Source organism: Triticum aestivum, chromosome 6B (genome assembly GCF_018294505.1).
Source record: "Triticum aestivum cultivar Chinese Spring chromosome 6B, IWGSC CS RefSeq v2.1, whole genome shotgun sequence".
Classification (NCBI taxonomy): domain Eukaryota; kingdom Viridiplantae; phylum Streptophyta; class Magnoliopsida; order Poales; family Poaceae; genus Triticum; species Triticum aestivum.
The window spans coordinates 195,380,700-195,398,665 of NC_057810.1; the positions used below are offsets into that span (position 1 = coordinate 195,380,700).

At 51.2% G+C, this 17,966-nt stretch overlaps 1 protein-coding gene across 1 annotated transcript; it reads right to left on the bottom strand.

Annotated features, from left to right (window-relative positions):
- Nucleotides 1–336: 336 nt before the first annotated feature.
- LOC123136536 (glucose-6-phosphate 1-dehydrogenase, chloroplastic) lies at nt 337–3,259 on the bottom strand. Its single transcript, XM_044555937.1, has 8 exons — nt 2,908–3,259; nt 2,664–2,824; nt 2,487–2,581; nt 2,063–2,177; nt 1,691–1,902; nt 1,470–1,619; nt 1,241–1,361; nt 337–1,165 (listed from the first exon to the last, which is right to left on the bottom strand). Exons 1-8 carry the CDS (start codon nt 3,092–3,094, stop codon nt 479–481), a joined length of 1,728 nt encoding a protein of 575 aa, XP_044411872.1. The 5' UTR covers nt 3,095–3,259; the 3' UTR covers nt 337–478.
- Nucleotides 3,260–17,966: the final 14,707 nt, after the last annotated feature.

The following is a 17,966-nucleotide window of genomic DNA, read 5'->3' on the forward strand; positions in this document are numbered from 1 at the left end:
TGATGTTTGAAATATCATCATATTGTCTCCAAAATAAACATATGGCAAGCGTCAGCTGCTCGCGCGCGTTGTAGTTTAGCGCGTCTGCTGGAGCGGCGTGCGCGCAATTTTTTGCAGCGGCTGCTGGAGCCAGCGCTTCTCGGCGCGCAAAAGCTGGCTATTCCGGGCAGCTATGTAAAAGGTTTTTTAGCGCACCTGTTGGAGATGCTGTTATAGTATAAGCTGAGGTTAAACTGACCTCGAGTATTTTCCATATCTGGCTTTATTTGATTTTGCTGTAGTGTGTGGCAGATTTTCAGCTTGCAAAAGTAAGGAAAATGCAAGTACGATTAGGCAGAAGACAAAACAATTGCAATATATATGAGCTTCTCATGTTCGTCACAGATTGATTGAGTCTGAGTAAGATTGGCTGTCACTTGATGGCAGTCGTAAACTCGTAATCAAGCTAACCGGCGCCTTAGCAGATAGGTAGAGCTTGCTAGAAGGAGCCGTCGCTGCTGATGTCCCCCCACCTGACGTTGTAGTTGGCGGCGAGGTAGTGCGCGCCGACGGGGCCCCGGCTGCCGTACGGGTAGAGCTCCGGCGCCACCCTCTTCTCCTCCAGCTCCCTGAGCACGGGCGTGAAGATGGCCCATGCCGCGTCGAGCTCGTCGCTCCGGATGAAGAGCCGGCGCTCCCCCTCCATGGCGTCCAGGAGGAGCCGCTCGTACGCGTCCGGTATCTCCCGCTGGTACCGCTCGGAGTAGAAGAGGTTGAGGTTGCTGCTGTCGAGCCTCATCCCGAGCCCGGGCACCTTGTTGTTGATCTTGAGGTAGATGGCCTCGTCGGGCTGCACCCGGAGCACCAGCTCGTTGGTGGCCATGTCCAGGTCCGTGCCGACGTTCCCCCGGTAGAGGTTCCCGGGCACGCGCCGGAACTGCACCCTGATCTCCGCGCGCCGGGTGTGAAGCGCCTTGCCGGCCTTCATCAGGAACGGCACCCCGTCCCACCGCGCGTTGTCGATGAAGAGCGCCGCCGCCGCGAAGGTCGGTGTCACGCTGTCGTTGGGCACCGTCGGGTCGTCCACGTAGGCCGGGAACGACTTCCCGCCCCGCGTGTGGCCCTTGTACTGCCCCACCACCACGTCCTCCAGCTTCAGCTTCCTCATCGATCGCAACACTTTCACCTGAAGAAGCATAACAGACAATTTTTTATTCAGGCTGTACGTTTAATTGGTCAACCGTGCTTATTATTTTGCTACCTTCTCGTTGCGAATGTCCTCGGCGGCGAGACTGACGGGAGTCTCCATGGCGAACAGGGCCAGTATCTGCAGCAAGTGGTTCTGCATGATGTCCCGGACGATCCCGTAGTTGTCGAAGTAGCTGCAATGCAACCCAACAAAGAAACCGTCATCTACCTGATGAACCTACCCATTGGCCAATGAATGAACATTCTTATCAGATCCGGCTGGGCGCCGGGGTAGCGCAGACCCGCCTCGACCCTCGGTGCCGAAGTCTTCAGAGAATATGAGCTGCACATTCCGAATGTAGTCCCTCGACCACAGTGGCTGGAACACGAGGTTGGAGAAACGGAGGACCGACAGGTTTTCCACCAGCTCCTTGCCCAGATAATGGTCAATCCTGTCACATTCCGCTGTCAAATCCTAAGAAATAGGGTGAGTCTCTGAAAACACTCTGCATTTATATGTTACCTGAAGATTTGCTCCTCCTCTAAATACATCTTCAGGGATCGAGTAAGCTCCCCCGAGGACTCAGAATCGCGGCCGAATGGCTTCTCCACTATAAACCTCGTCCAGCCACTCCCACTCGGCAGTGAAGCGGTGCGGCTGGCAGATCTCACCACGTCCACGAATATATTTGGTGGAATAGACAAGTAGAACAGCCTGTTTGGTAGCTTCCCAGCCTGATTGATGACAAACATTTGGCCTCAACTCCTTTTTCTACGCAACATTTGCCATGAATTCTGCAGTGCAATTGCTCGGTATCTCTTTTTCTTTGGGAATAAATACCTGGTATCTCATACTAAAAGGCTAGAAAAACATGTACTGTGAATTCGGGGTTACCTCTTTTTCTGTAAGCTTTCTATCCAATTCGCGAAATCCTTCCTCTGAGTTGTACTGTCCGGACTGATAGAAGCATCTCTTGAGAAATTTATCCATCTTCTCACTGCAGTTCGCCCTATTTCGCCATTCGAACATCATGTGTTACATTCTGAATATGTGCCCAGAGATTCAAAATACATATGGATCTCTACATCAATGGACAGCATAAATTGAGTTGACCTAGTGCAAAATCAAACAAATATTTCAGGATACATTGTGCCATGCCATTGTACTACACGGTGCACATTTCGTTGCCAAATTTGGCTCATAAATCAGATATCTAAAGCTGGTTGACACCCAGTGCAAGGGCACTCTCAGGTAATTACAGGTAAAACCAACACGGACGGCTTAGTGAGAGGGACCAAGCATGAAGATTTGTAAGTACCTCTGATCAATCCGACAGGTTAGGGTCATGCTAATCATGTTCCTGAGCTCTTCATCGCTCATTTTGCTACGAGCATAACCAAAGATTGTAAAATGCTGCATTGACAGAGGTTAACTAAAACAAATGACTAGCATCTCCAAAGCCCAAACTGAAGAACCACGAAAAGTTAACTGAAACCTCGGGGAGCCAGTCCTCGTAGAACAAGGCGAAGAGCGCCGGGAAGATCTTCTTCTTCGCAAGATCACCGGAGGCTCCGACGACTGTGATACTGACGGTGTCCCCCCCTCCCTGCTCCGACGCCGGGCCTCCAGCTCCAGACGGCTTAGCATCTAGCACCCCTGCAACAACCACTTCTCGGTACAATATTCTTGTACAAGCTGCAGCGAGTTCAGACAGCCGTGCTAGGTGCACGTCCGAGTACCATCGCTGAAGGAGGCCCCGATCTGCGGGTGCCCGTTTGAAGACTTTGCCCTGAGAAGGCACCTTCTTCCTGCAGCATGGATCCTCTGAGGTGGGCAATGGCGGTGCGGTTTGGTGCTTGAATTGGACGGATGGACAGAGGAGAAGGCGGCAGGATGGAGATGGAAGCGTAAGTCGATAGCGGCCATTGGGTCAGGAAGGAAACAAGAATAGTTGGGAGTATCAAACTATCAATCCATCTGAATCTGATGTGGAGAAATTGATTTGGATGCTTGGCTCTGACGAATGGGGGTTGGGGCTTGGATGTTCTTGATAATTGCTTCCTGACAGTTGGGCTGGGAGATTGGGGGCAGTGGTCCAAGCACATGTGGTCACAAATAATTCCTTCAAATACTCCAAAAGATAGTAATTGCTCCGAGATATTTCTTTCCTCTTTGTTTATTATCCTTTTCATCCCATTGGTATGCGAACATATTTATTGTTTGATAAAAGGCAATTTTTATTGACCTAAAATGTAGCATTAATGGATACAAATTATGATGGGTAACACCCAGCCTCTGCATAGTTAGAATGCACACATCCATTGTTAACACTCTGATAAAAAAACGACATATCGACAACATAAAAGTTACCCAATCGATGTCCGGTGCGCGCGCGCTATGAGACGCGATGCAGCGGCACGTACCACGACCGTCCATCTCGCGCGTCCCGCATAGACACGTGGCCTGGTGGACCGACCAGGTGGGCGGTGGGTTTTGTTGAGATTGTTCCGAAATTTTGGGAGAAGCGTCGCTTATCTATCCTGCCGTTTCCCCTTTCACCACCTCACACTCTCTCCGGCCGAGGAGCCAAATCACGCACGAAATCCCTAGCTTCGCCGCGAGCGCGGGCGGCGAGTGGGCCGGTGGCGAGTTCAATTCAACGAGTGCGGCGATGGCCCGGCGAAGGACCCCGTAGCAGTTCGCCGGGGCGAGGACGGCGCGCACGTGCCGTACAAGGAGGAGAAGGTAGCGGCGAATGGGGGAGAGGGTGGAGCTGGTGGTTCGGCGCGAGGCAGCGACGACCACCCCGAGAGCGAGATCCTGCTTCGCTTCGACAACCTGGGTGAGTTCATCCCATGTTATCCCCCTCGCGCTCACATCTCATGGCTGCTGGGGGTTCGTCATCATCAACGACCGCAGAGGGGAGAAGCAAGGGCAGATCAACGGAGATGCTCCTGAGGAGGAGGGAGAGAGGGGAGGGATTTTTCTGCAAGGAGGCGAGGGCCGGGCGAGGGGTACTAGTGGAGGTGGAGCAGCGGGGAGTAGCCGGAGTGCGTGCGCAGGGAGGGTGGGTGTGGTTTCGTGCTCAGTGTCGTGGTACTAAGTCTGACAGTAGTGTAGGGGGTACTAAAGGAGAGGCAAGATCCTAGCTATGGAGTAGTTGTTCACGCAAGTGTTTTACGAGTTCAAGCCCTTCTCGGAGGAAGTAGCAGCCCTACGTCTCGGTGCCCGGAGGCGGTCGACTGGATTATATGCGTGAGAGTTACAGGGGTGCGAACCCTTCTGCCTGTGGAGGGGGGTGGCTTATATAGAGTGCGCCAGGACCCCAGCCAGCCCACGTAGCAGAGAGTTCAATGTACATAAAGGCCAGACGTTACTGATAATGCCTTACATAAAGTGATATCATGGCCATCAAGACTACTTAATAACAGACCGTTTGGCTGTAGAGTGACCTTAGATCTTATGGCGGTCGAGTGAGTCTTCATGGTCGACTGTCTTCGAGTCCGTCGAGTGGAATCCTTCCAGGTCGACTGAAAGGTAGTTTCTTCTAGAGATGTCCTTGGGTAGGGTACTTTGGACAGGTCCGTGACCCTACCCTAGGTACATGGCTTCATCATTAGCCCCCGAATGGATCGAGGTTTGAGTGAGGAAGGAATTGAGAATTCTTCCGACCCCTCTTTTTGTGATATGAGTATGTCTTGTTCTGGATCAGTGACCTTAGGTGACGGCACCAACTTCTTTTTCAGTCGCCTTGATCCATTCTTTATATTAGTCGAGTGACTTTTTTATACTTGGAGATCTCCGAGCGACGGATCAGAGGAAATCTTCAGTCTGACAAGTTCCTCTGTTGTTCGCGGATTTGGCGGGATCTGAATTTCGGGAAGCGTGTGGGGCAGAGGAAGCCGCAGTACTCAGATGGGATAAGGCAGGGACGCCTCGATTTCTGTGCCACCTTTTTCGCCACGTATCGCGCGCATGACTGTTGCGGGATTTGACAGGATCGCCCGGGCCTACCAGTCAGCCACTCGGAAGAGACTTCATATAAGGCGCCGGACGGGGGTTTTCCAAACAGTGCGCCCTCAATCCCCTCTCCCTCTTCCTCGAACTCGCCCGCTGCGCTCGCTTCCACCTCCGCCTCGCTGCTCCTTGCGCGCCTTGCCGGCGATGATGGTGAAGGAAAAGACGGCGGCTTTGGAGTGGGCGAAGAAGGTGACGGTGAAGGCGAAGGGGAGAGCGCCTAGTCGGGGCGGATCTTCGTCGCGGTCTGGCCTGCCGCAAGGCTGGATTCAGGGAGACTGGATCCGCTCGACCATCACCCGGAAGGACCTCAACGACCTGGCCAACGAAGGACTGATCCCCCAAGGGTCAGCGAGGCTTCCGGGGAAGGAGTGGCAGCCGCAGCCTCAGGACGGTGAGTGCGTCCTCTTAGCCACCCATGTAGATCGCGGTTTTTCTCTGCCGCCGAATCTTTTCTTCCGAGGGTTTCTGAACTTCTTTGGTGCCCAACTCCATCACTTCACACCCAACTCCATTGCCTACCTTGCCGCTTTCATGTCGTTGTGTGAAAACTTCTTGGGTTGCCGGCCACACTGGGGCCTTTTCAAACACATTTTCACTTGTCGCTCTCAGACGGTGAAAAAGGCTAGCCCGAATGACGAGAGGACCTAAGTAATCCAGATGTGTGGGGGTCTTGGGGTTCAGATGAGGAGCAAGAGTGCCTTTCCAGCCATGACCCTTCCCGAGTCAGTTCGAGGGTGGCAGTCGACCTGGTTCTACTGCCAAGACCAGTCGACTGGCCTCCCCCCGTTCTCCATGGACCGAGTGAACAAGCCATCTTCTCTGAAGGTGCTTCCGGAGGAGAAGGCTCAGGTTAGGATGTTGATGGAGCGCGGGGTCCAGCTCATTCGCGACGGAGTGACGGGCATGGATCTTCTAGAGGTTTTCCTTCGACGGCGCATTCAGCCACTTCAGTACCGGGGCCATCCGATGTGGTTGTACTCTGGTACTGAAGACACCACTCGGGTCCACCCGGAGGAGGTCGACGATGTCAGTCTGGAGAGGTGGATGACCGCCATCACGGGGAACAGAGATAATCCTCGTGGAGCAAGGAGGATCCCGCCACTCGACCAGTCCTATGAACCAGGCAAGGTCTGACTACATTTCTCTGACTTGTGATTCTGTTTTCTTCATTCTGCTTTGCTGCAGTTCGGTCGACTGACCTTTATCTTGTTTGTTGTCTTCTAGGTCACAACCGAGATGTACTTGATGCCCAACGGGGCGCAAGAACATGCCGAAGAAGAAGAAGAAGGAAGTGGAGGTGAAAGTCAGGAGGAGTGGGAGTCGGACCACGACGAAGGTGAAGAAGATGCCGGCTCTGATGAGGAAGAGGAGGAGGAAGAGGAGGAGGCAGTCGAGCCTCCTCGTACTGAAAGACGGTCCAAGCTCGCCCATGATCCTGCAGTCGAGCGAGGCAAGCGAGTCGTGCCTGCTGGGCAGTCGACCAAACGCCCTCGGACGACTTCTCTGGCGCCGACTGAGAAAGCGTCGAAGCAACCCCGAGCGGCACCGACAAAACCAGCGAAGGCTCTACCAAAGATGAGGATGGAGATTCCGACTGTTTCTGGGTAACGGCATAACTCATGTTTTCTCTTTCAACATGGATATATTCTTGGTCGACTCGATTGCTGACTCACTGATTTCTGAAAATCGCAGAGCTGCTACTTCTGAGACCTCAGCCAGGCATGACGATCAAGAAATGGAGGATGCTGCCACTTCCAATCCTGGTATGATCTGTGCAGTTTCACTTTCGGTCGATCGGATCTTCATTTTTAACTTTGAACCTTTTCTGTAGCTCCACCTAGCATTATCATTGATCTCCCCGACGACGACGATGAGGAGCCACTGAGGCAAAGGAAGAATAGGAAAGCGTCTGCTGGCAAGATTGCTCAAGTTGCGTCAGCGCCTGAGACATTGGTTCCGGAGGGGGGCAACGTTGCTCGGGCTACCGTGTCCTTTGCGGTGCCGTTGACGAGTGTCCGCCCTCCGTCGTCGAGTGATGATCCACCTTCCCTCTTCTCCACACACCACGTCCCGGAGGACCAAGCAGGTGCTGCCAAGGAAGCCATACGCCAGGCGGGGGTCATGATGGAGCAGGTGAAGGCGATCCGAGACGCCAGCCAAGCAGCTTATGATGCAAGTTCAGCTCTCCAGAGCAATGTCTAGGTTAGTTGACCACCGCCTGTTCTGTTAGGATATGATACCTGACAATTTTTCTTTCTGAACATGTTAATACTTGTCATACACCCACTGGGTGTGTCGATTGAAAAGTCTGGATTAGTGGGGGCACGCTGAGTGCACCCGCTGTGTGTAGTCCCCGAGACTACGGTGGACTGCTGGCAGTCGACTGTAGTCTTTATGTCTTGAATATTTTTACTTTCTTCACTCGATCTAGTCGAATGGAACCATGAAACTAGTGGGGGCACACTGAGTGCACCCACTGGGTGTAGTCCCCGAGACCGTGGTCGACTGCTGGTAGTCGGCTATGGTCTGAAGAATACTTTGCTCTTTTTTGTGTGTCTAACTGTTGGCAGTTAGCTACTTTCGGTCGACTGATCGATCCGAGCCGGTAGAACCAGTGGGGGCACGCTGAGTGCACCCACTGGGTGTAGTCCCCGAGACTATAGTCGAAATTTTTGGTTCGGCTGCAGTCTTAGAAATGCTACGATTTTTCTCGTAGTCACTCGGAAAATGACCTGTCTTTGATGTCTGTCGACTGATTTTTCACAGAAATCTTGCGAGCTTGTGGCTCGTTATACTGAGTTGGAGAACAAGCATATCCAGCTCAAACTTGATCTGAAGCTTGTCCAGGAGAAATTCACGAAGGCGAAGGAGGAGGCAAAAGGTATGTTTGGTGAGAACCTTGACAACTGCTCTTGTTTGTTGTCCATTCCTGAGTCTGACCTCACTGTCATTTCGTAGATAAACTAAGGGATGCTCTGAAGAAGAAGGACCTTGACCTCGCTGAGGCGTAGAAAGCGGCTTCGGACAAGACGAAACTCGCAGAAGAAAAGTTGGCTTCAATCAGCAAACTTGAAGAGGAGAATACCAATTTGAAAGCTGCTCTCGATGTGGCCAACAAGGAGGTCACTCGACTGAAGAATGACAAGATGGTCCTGAGTGACAAGGCTAGCGAACTGGTGGGAAAGAAGAACGACTTAGAAGCTTATCTGGGAGGGCTCGCCAAGAAGTTATTCCTCATGCTCGAAAGTAACCCCTTATATCCGACTGGTAAACACTGACTTATTGTGTGAACGTTAGCTTATCCTTGGATCGTATCCACAGAATTCTGCCAAAACTTTGAAGAGGAGACTAGTCGAGTGGAGACTGGCTTAGATCCCATCAACTCTCCTGTGAAGGATGAAGCCGCCATGAACGTGCTCTGTCTCGAGTCTCGCGTTGCTGTTGTGGTCGACTATCTTGCGAGGCTGAAGGTTGCAACATCCCGCATCGACACAACACTTTGGCCAGGAGAAACACTTCAGAACGACCTCGAGTCTCTGATGACTCGACTGAATGAAATTCCAAGTCGAGTGCAAGAATGGAAAAAATCTTCTGCCAGGTGTGGTGCTGACGTTGGTCTGTCTCTGGTCCGTGTTCACTGCAAGGACGCGCGAGAGGACAAGCTGGCGTCTCTCAAAGTGGCCAATACCAAGAAGCACGACTTCCGATCTTTCATGGAGACCTTCATTGCTGCTGCCACTCGGATCGCAGATGGAATCGACCTGGACGAGTTCGGTGCGCCTTCCAGTCCTCCACAGGAGGAGTAAAAAACTTCTATGCTTGATGCTTTAAATTTGCCTCGGAATGCCGAGTGGTTTTTGTAACCGATAAACTTTAACAGGCTTGGTGCCTGAGCACTTCTGGATCTGTAAGACGTTATCTGAACTTGGTTTTGCCGTTGAATATGTTTGCTTCTGCCTTTGAACGATCATCGTCCTTTGCTCGGAATATATACTAGTGTTTGTGATGCTCTTTTGCAGGTAGGGACGAAGCACAAATTGCAATCGACTTGTACTCTTCATGCTTAGGCGAGCACTGGGCTACAGCTAAGCCCCTGAGTGGGAGGTTTGCTCTCCACTCGGTAGGATTTTCAAAAACTTAGGCGAGCACTGGGCTGCAGCTAAGCCCCCGAGTGGGAGGTTTGCTCACCACTCGGTAGGATTTTCAAAAACTTAGGCGAGCACTGGGCTGCAGCTAAGCCCCCGAGTGGGAGGTTTGCTCACCACTCGATAGGATTTTCGTGGTGTACCTCCGAAGGAGAAGATAGCAGTCGACCTACGCTTCGTCCTCCTTGCGGAGCGCATGTTGTATTTGTGGCGTAGCTCGGAAGGAGAAGGCAGGAGTCGACCTGCGCCTCATCCTCCTTGCGGAGCGCACGTTGTATTTGTGGCGTAGCTCGGAAGGAGAAGGCAGCAGTCGACCTGCGCTTCATCCTCCTTGCGGAGCACATGTTGTATTTGTGGCGTAGCTCGAAAGGAGAAGGCAGCAGTCGACCTGCGCTTCGTCCTCCTTGCGGAGCGCACATTGTATTTTATACTTAGGCGAACACTAGGTTGCATCTAAGCCCCCGAGTGGGAGGCTGGCTCACCACCCGGCAGGATTTGGTTTAAACTTAGGCGAGTACTTGGACTATAGCTAAGCCTCCAAGTGGAAGGCTGACTTACCACTCGGTAGGATTTTGTCTTAACTTAGGCGAAACGGATTCGCAGCTAAGCCTCCGAGTGGAAGGCTGACTTACCACTCGGTAGGATTTTGTTTAAACTTAGGCGAAACGGATTCGCAGCTAAGCCTCCGAGCGGGAGGCTGGCTCACCACTCGGTAAGGATTTTTTTATAAACTTAGGCGAAACGGATTCGCAGCTAAGCCACCCACTGGGGGACTGATTTGTGTGAACAAAAGTAACAACAATCACTGGGAAAATTATAAAACTTTTGTCTTTGATAAATAAACTACAGAAGTACTTTTATTACAACTCATCCGAGTGAATACTTAAGTATAAAAGGGGCAGAGCAGATCCGCATTCCAAGCTCGTGGCTCGTCAATCTGGCGATTGACGTTGTAAAGACGGTATGATCCGTTGTGAAGAACTTTGGTAACAATGAAGGGGCCTTCCCAAGTAGGGGCGAGTTTGTGCGGCTTTTGTTGGTCCACTCGGAGGACCAAGTCTCCTTCCTGGAAGGCTCGGCTCTTCACATTTCTGGCGTAGAATCGGCGCAAGTCTTGTTGATAGATGGTCGACCGGATCATGGCCATCTCTCTTTCTTCTTCCAGAAGGTCGACTGCGTCCTGCCGGGCTTGTTCTGCTTCGACTTCAGAGTAGAGCTCGACTCGCGGTGCATTGTGACGCAGGTCACTTGGCAGAACCGCTTCAGCTCCGTAGACCACAAAGAACGGAGTTCTCCCAGTTGACCGATTTGGAGTAGTCCTCAATCCCCAAAGAACTGATGGAAGTTCGTCGACCCACGCGCCTGCTGCGTGCTTGAGGTCACGCATCAACTGGGGTTTCAGTCCCTTGAGAATTAGGTCGTTTGCTCTTTCTGCTCGTCCATTCGACTGGGGGTGGGCGACTGAAGCGTAGTCGACTCGAGTGCCTTGAGAAGCGCAGAAGGCTTTGAACTGATCGGAATCGAAGTTTGACCCATTATCAGTGATGATGCTATGCGGAACTCCATATCTGAATATCAATTCTCTGATGAAGCTGATGGCAGTGCCAGCATCAAGATTTTTAATGGGCTTGGCTTCGATCCACTTGGTGAACTTGTCGACTGCCAACAGTACATGGGTGAAGCCGCTCCTGCCAGTTCTCAATGGTCCAACCATATCTAACCCCCAAACAACGAAAGGCCAGACGATTGGAATGGTCTTCAAGGCTGAGGCAGGCTTGTGTGACATATTGGAGTAGAACTGACATCCTTCACACTTGTCGACTATCTCTTTTGCCATTTCATTTGCTCTGGGCCAGTAAAAGCCTACTCGGTATGCTTTAGCCACGATGGTCCTAGAGGACACATGATGGCCACAGGTCCCCGAGTGGATGTCGTTGAGAATCATTCGACCCTCTTCCGGTGTTGTGCATTTCTGGTTGACTCCAATCGCGCTTTCTCTGTACAACTGTCCCCTCATGACAGTAAAGGCCTTGGATCGACGGACAATCTGCTGAGCCTCTTCTTCATTCTCTGGGAGCTCTTTCCTTAAGATATACGCAATGTAAGGCACTGTCCAGTCGGGAGTGATAACCAAAACTTCCATGATTAAGTCAACCACAGATGGGACCTCAACTTTAGTCGGATCCGTGGCACTTTTTGGCTATGGGGCTTCTTCGGTGAAAGGATCCTCTTGATTCGACGGTACGTGGACATGTTCCAAAAACACGCCACTAGGAATGGCTTCTCTTTTGGAACCTATCTTCGCCAAGTCATCAGCTGCTTGATTTTTTAGTCGGGGTACGTGATGAAGCTCTAACCCCTCGAACTTCTTCTCCAGCTTTCTTACTGCGTTGCAGTAACCAGTCATAGCTAGGCTTCTGACGTCCCACTCCTTCATCACTTGGTTAACCACCAAATCCGAGTCACCGTAGACCATGAGGCGACGGACGCCGAGTGAAATGGCCATACGCAACCCATACAAAAGTGCTTCGTATTCTGCTTCGTTGTTGGAGGAGTCAAAGTGAATCTGGAGTACGTATCTGAGCTTATCTCCTCGGGGGGAAACCAACACTACCCCGGCACCGGAACCATTCAGCATTTTAGAGCCATCAAAGAACATAGTCCAGTGCTCCGAGTGAACTTGAGTCAGTAACTGTTGTTCAGTCCACTCGGCGAGGAAATCTGCTATTGCTTGGGACTTGATAGTTTTCTTTGCCTCAAATCTGATATCAAGGGGAAGGAGTTCAATCGCCCATTTTGCCACTCGACCAGTTGCATCTTTGTTGTGCAGAATCTCTGATAAGGGGGCGTCGCTGACGACTGTGATGGTATGGTCAGAGAAGTAGTGAGCAACTTTCTTCGTGGTCATATAAATCCCATATACAAGCTCCTGATAATGAGGGTATCGTTGCTTTGATGGGGTCAGGACTTCGGAAATATAGTATACTGGGCGCTGAACTTTGAAGGTTTTCCCTTCTTCTTCCCGCTCGATCGTAAGTACTGTACTGACGACTTGTCCTGTGGCTGCAATGTAAAGCAGCAAAGGCTCTTTGTTGATCGGGGCAGCAAGCACCGGCTGGGTGGAAAGCAGGGTTTTTAACTCTGCAAATGTTGTGTCAGCTTCAGGAGTCCACTCGAACTTGTCTGACTTCTTCATCAGTCGGTAAAGAGGCAATGCCTTCTCACCGAGACGAGAGATGAATCGACTTAAAGCGGCCAAGCAACCAGTAAGCTTCTGAGCATCGTGCACACGCACAGGTTGTTTCCTTCGGAGTATAGTGCCCACTTTCTCTGGGTTTGCATCGATTCCCCGTTCAGAAACGAGAAAACCGAGTAACTTTCCGCCAGGAACTCCGAATGTGCACTTGGATGGATTAAGCTTGATATCATACCTCCTGAGGTTGGCAAATGTTTCATCAAGGTCAGTCAGCAGGTCGGAACCTTTCCGTGACTTGACCACAATGTCATCCATGTATGCTTCCACATTCCGACTGATTTGAGTGAGCAAACACCTCTGAATCATCCTCATGAACATGGCTCCGGCATTCTTGAGGCCGAATGGCATGGTGACATAACAAAAGCACCCAAATGGGGTGGTGAAAGCTGTCTTGATCTCGTCGGGTCCATACAGATGGATCTGATGGTACCCAGAATAGGCGTCTAAGAAAGACAGTCGCTCACATCCCGCAGTCGAGTCGACTATTTGATCGATGCGGGGAAGAGGAAAATGATCTTTTGGGCAGGCCCGATTGATATGTTTAAAGTCAATGCACATGCGAAGTGATTTGTCCGTTTTGGGGACCATGACAACATTGGCGAGCCACTCGGAGTGGTAAATCTCTCGGATAAACTCTGCTGCTAAGAGCCGAGCCACCTCTTCGCCAATAGCCTTCCTTTTCTGGATGGCGGACCATCGCAGATGTTCCTTGACAAGTTTTGCCTTTGAATCGACTCGCAGACGATGCTCAGCCAGCCCCCTGGGTACACCTGGCATGTCAGAAGGTTTCCATGCAAAGATGTCCCAGTTCTCACGGAGGAACTAGATGAGCGCTTCTTCCTATTTGGGGTCGAGTGTTGTGGAGATGTGAGTCGGAGCAGCGTTGGGGTCAGTCGGGTGGATGTGAACTGGTTTTGTCTCACCGGATGACTGAAACCCTGATTCCATAGCGGGCTTCTTGGCTCGCAACAAATCACTCGGGTCTGCATTCCTCTGGTGTTCCTGCCACTCTTCTGCCACCATCTGAGCATCAGAGATCTTTGAGCCTTTCTGGAAGCACTCTTCTGCCTTCTTGCGATTACCAGTAACAGTGATCACGCCTTTAGGGCCAGGCATCTTCAATTTGAGGTACACGTAACATGGTTGAGCCATAAAACGTGCATAAGCTGGTCTGCCCAAAATAGCATGGCAGGCACTCTGGAAATCTACAACCTCAAATGTCAGCTTTTCTTTGCGGAAGTTCTTGGAATCACCAAAAACCACATCCAGAGCAATCTGGCCGAGTGATGCGGCCTTCTTGCCAGGAATGACTCCATAGAAACTCATGTTGCTTGTGCTGAGTCTGGACATCGGAATGCCCATCCCTTTCAGCGTCTTAGCGTACAGTATATTCAAACTACTGCCGCCATCCATCAACACTTTAGTCAGTCGAGTGCCCTCAATGACTGGGTCGACCACCAGAGCTTGCCTCCCAGGGGTGGCTATGTGCGTCGGGTGATCAGACTGGTCGAATGTGATGGCCGTCTGAGACCACTTCAGATAATTGGGTGTCGCTGGAGCAACCATATTCACCTCTCGGTTTATAACTTTCAGTCGACTTTTGCTCTCAACGTCAGCAAAAATCACCAGAGTAGAATTGACCTGAGGGTATTCTTCGTCACTATCCCCCTTGTCCTCAGCTTTGTCTGACTCCTTTTCCTTATCCTTGGGTTGTTTGCCTTGGAACTGCTGTATCAGAAGTCGACACTGTCGAGTGGTATGTTTCGGGTAAATGAAATTACCCTCTTCATCTTTCTTCGTGTGGATGTGACACGGCAAATCCATCACGTCATTTCCCTCTTTATCTTTCACTTTCTTGGGGTTCCAAGGTCCTTTGGGCTTTCCTTTGAACTTTCCTTGAGTCACGGCCAAGGTTTCTTCAGGAGCAGCTGGCTCAGCTTTTCGCTTTTGCTTCCGACTGGAGTTCCCTCCTCCGGTTTCCTGGGCGACTGACTTGTGCTTGCCGCTCCGGAGCCGATCCTCTGCCTCACCATTGGCATATTTGGTGGCTATCTCCATCATTCGACTCAGAGACATGTCTCCGGTTCGACCGAATTTCAGGCTTAGCTCTCTGTACTTAACGCCTTCCTTGAAGGTGCAGACCGCTTGGTGACCAGACACATTTTCTACTGTGTGATGCAGTGTGATCCATCTCTGGATGTAATCTCTCAAAGTCTCATTCGACTTCTGCACACAAGATTGCAGCTCCATCAGTCCTACTGGTCGCTTGCATGTTCCTTCAAACGTTCTGACAAACACTCGGGAGAGATCTTCCCACGTGTAAATGCTGCTGGGTGTCAACTGATTCAGCCATGCCCTGGCTGACCCCTCCAACATAAGAGGCAGATGTTTCATGGCCACCTCATCATTTTCGCCGCCCATCTGGACAGCCACTCGGTAGTCCTCAAGCCAAGTATCGGGCTTAGACTCACCGTTGAACTTACTGACTCCAGTCGCCAACCTGAAGTTGGGGGGAATCACTACGGCTCTGATGGCTCTACTGAAACACTCTGGTCCGGAGACATGCACTCGGCTGCTGGTGGGTACATCTTTGTCGTGACCCTCTCTGTGAGCTCTGCTCCGGTCGATCAGACCTTGAACGATGATGGATCTCGCATCAAAGCCTGGTTCCCTGGGGTCGACTGGAATTCTTTGTCCGCCACTGTGCTGGCGTCTATCATCCTGCTGTCGAGGTACGTAGGATCCACCCCTAGGGGGAGGGGTGGGCACTCGATGTTGATCATCGCGATCGAATCGGTGATCATACTGCTCATGGTTCATGTACTGATCGTGCCGGTCTCCACGCCCTTCACGCCTCGGGGGCGATCTGGGGCTATGAGCCGACTGGACCGTATTCGCAGCCACGGATTTGCTGTGAATCCTGTTCCGCGACTGTGATACAGCTGAATTTTCATCTCTTGCTGCCCAGAGCAAATCTCTGATCTTCATCAAGCCTCTGCCAGCTTCTGACTGGGAAGGCTGAATTGATTCTGCTATACGGGCTGCAGCTGCTAAATTCTGAATCGGAGTTTGATATACCTGAGTCGGAGGTGGAAAGAGCTGACGTCGACTGGAGTCAGGGACTCGTTGTCGCGCACGCTCGTCGAGTGCTCACTGAAGGTTCTCCAGCCGAGTGCGCTCAGCCAAGTTGGCCAAGTGCGCGTCCTCCAAGGCGCGAGCCTCAGGGGTTTCTCCAACGATAGGAGTATGAAGGGCATCCTTGTTCCGGCGGCGAAGTTCTTCCCTCTGCAGCGAATTGAGGGGCTCGGGAAGGTATTCCTCATGGGGATGCGATGGATCGCCTCCGCCGTTACCTCCCTCAGCGCCAGAAAAGCCGGGGGGCCGTGTGGTCCATTAACCATTAGGACCTCCACCGCTGGATCACTGCTGTCGCACTTGGATGCAGTCTCTGCGGAGCCAGTCGACAGGTCGAGCAGGCCGTAGAGAGATTTGTCGGGCTCGATTGCCGCGACTTGGGCGGTGGTCGACTGGCGAGCCACCGCGTGCCTCACCCACCGCTCAAGCCTCGACCGACCGGAGCGCTTGCACCAGCGGGAAGCTGGGAGGGAGGATGACACAAAAACCGGTCGATACTCGATCGTTGGTTGCCGCAGGAGGACACTGCGGACGCACGCGCGAAAGTGCATCACTCCATGGACTGGGAGCGCGTCGAGGTCGAGCGGAGCCTCCTAAAGCCAGGCAGAGTCGTCGGCGATGAACGTGAGCGTGCCGAGACGGATCTCGCGGCCCTCGACCAAAACTCCGCCTGAAACCATGATGAAGGCGATCGGAAAAGATTGCAACTTCTCCAATAAATCGCTAAGACACCTGCCCCAAGGTGGGCGCCAACTGTCGTGGTTCTAAGTCTGACAGTAGTGTAGGGGGTACTAAAGGAGAGGCAAGATCCTAGCTATGGAGTAGTTGTTCACGCAAGTGTTTTACGAGTTCAGGCCCTTCTCGGAGGAAGTAACAGCCCTACGTCTCGGTGCCCGGAGGCGGTCGACTGGATTATATGCGTGAGAGTTACAGGGGTGCAAACCCTTCTGCCTGTGGAGGGGGGTGACTTATATAGAGTGCGCCAGGACCCCAGCCAGCCCACGTAGCAGAGAGTTCAATGTACATAAAGGCCAGACGTTACTGATAATGCCTTACATAAAGTGATATCATGGCCATAAAGACTACTTAATAACAGACCGTTTGGATGTAGAGTGACCTTAGATCTTCTGGCGGTTGAATGAGTCTTCATGGTTGACTATCTTCGAGTCCGTCGAGTGGAATCCTTCCAGGTCGACTGAAAGGTAGTTTCTTCTAGAGAGGTCCTTGGGTAGGGTACTTTGGACAGGTCCGTGACCCTACCCTAGGTACATGGCTTCGTCACTCAGCTCAGGTGTGGCGCCCAAGGCTCAAGCGAGGAGGGGTAGGGAGATGGCACGGGTGATATGAGGAAGGAGACGCACTCAACCAGGCACAATTTTCAGTAGGCAATTTTTTGCCAGCACATGTGTGGTTCAGTATGCAATTTTTTGTGGTTCAGTAGGCAATATATCTATGTTTCAGTAGGCAATACTGTAGTATAAGGTAGTATGGGTTGTGGTCAGCATGTTTTCCCAGCAATGAAAACACTGTAACATATGTGTTCAACATTTTTGTGTTCATAAGCAACATCTGTTTTTTGTTAGGGCAATAGTACTGATGAACGGGGGGCAACAATATTGATGTACTGGGGCAAAAGTAGTGTCGAACAAAGGGGCAAAAGTGAATTTCATACTGATGTAGGACATTACTATGGTTTCTGTATGCAATTTAGACATAGATCAGTATGCAATAAACACTGTTTTTTAGTAGGGGCATCAAAATAGATAATAGGCAATTTTGTGTGTTTTTTTGTGGGAATCATATATGAGATGAGTAGGCAAAAATGTAGTCAGTTTCTTCTAACTCATTTTCTTACCTTTTCGAATGTAGGCAAGGCAACAACTGAATTTTCTTTTTTCATCAGCAGTCATACGACAGATTTAAAAAATGGAGGACTCCATGGATGAATAGAATGGCAAGGTACCTGCCCACACCCCACTGAACATTTTTTTTCAAAATGACTTTCGGCAGAGAATCAGAGAGAATCATCCTTTTTTTCTTTGTGTTTTGATGTCGCTTTTAACAGGGAGCTGCAAGAGTAATACAAGGCCATAGGCATCCTAGGAAGAAGCAAGTTCAGGAAGGTAGAAACAGAGCATCGCCAGCAAGGCTAGTAAAGTTAAACAAGAGCTTGGACCAACGGCAGAAGGATCTAATAGAAACTTACCATCTGGGAGGCATACTGAAGATCGAAGCAACAACA

Excerpts from the sequence above, each read along its gene's own strand:
- LOC123136536 (XM_044555937.1), bottom strand. The coding sequence starts at position 3,094 with ATGGCCGCTATCGACTTACGCTTCCATCTCCATCCTGCCGCCTTCTCC. Across the intron at positions 1,903-2,062 it reads GAAAGCTTACAGAAAAAGAG|GCTGGGAAGCTACCAAACAG; the intron begins GTAACCCCGAAT and ends GTCATCAATCAG. Across the intron at positions 1,620-1,690 it reads GAGGAGGAGCAAATCTTCAG|GATTGACCATTATCTGGGCA; the intron begins GTAACATATAAA and ends GGAATGTGACAG.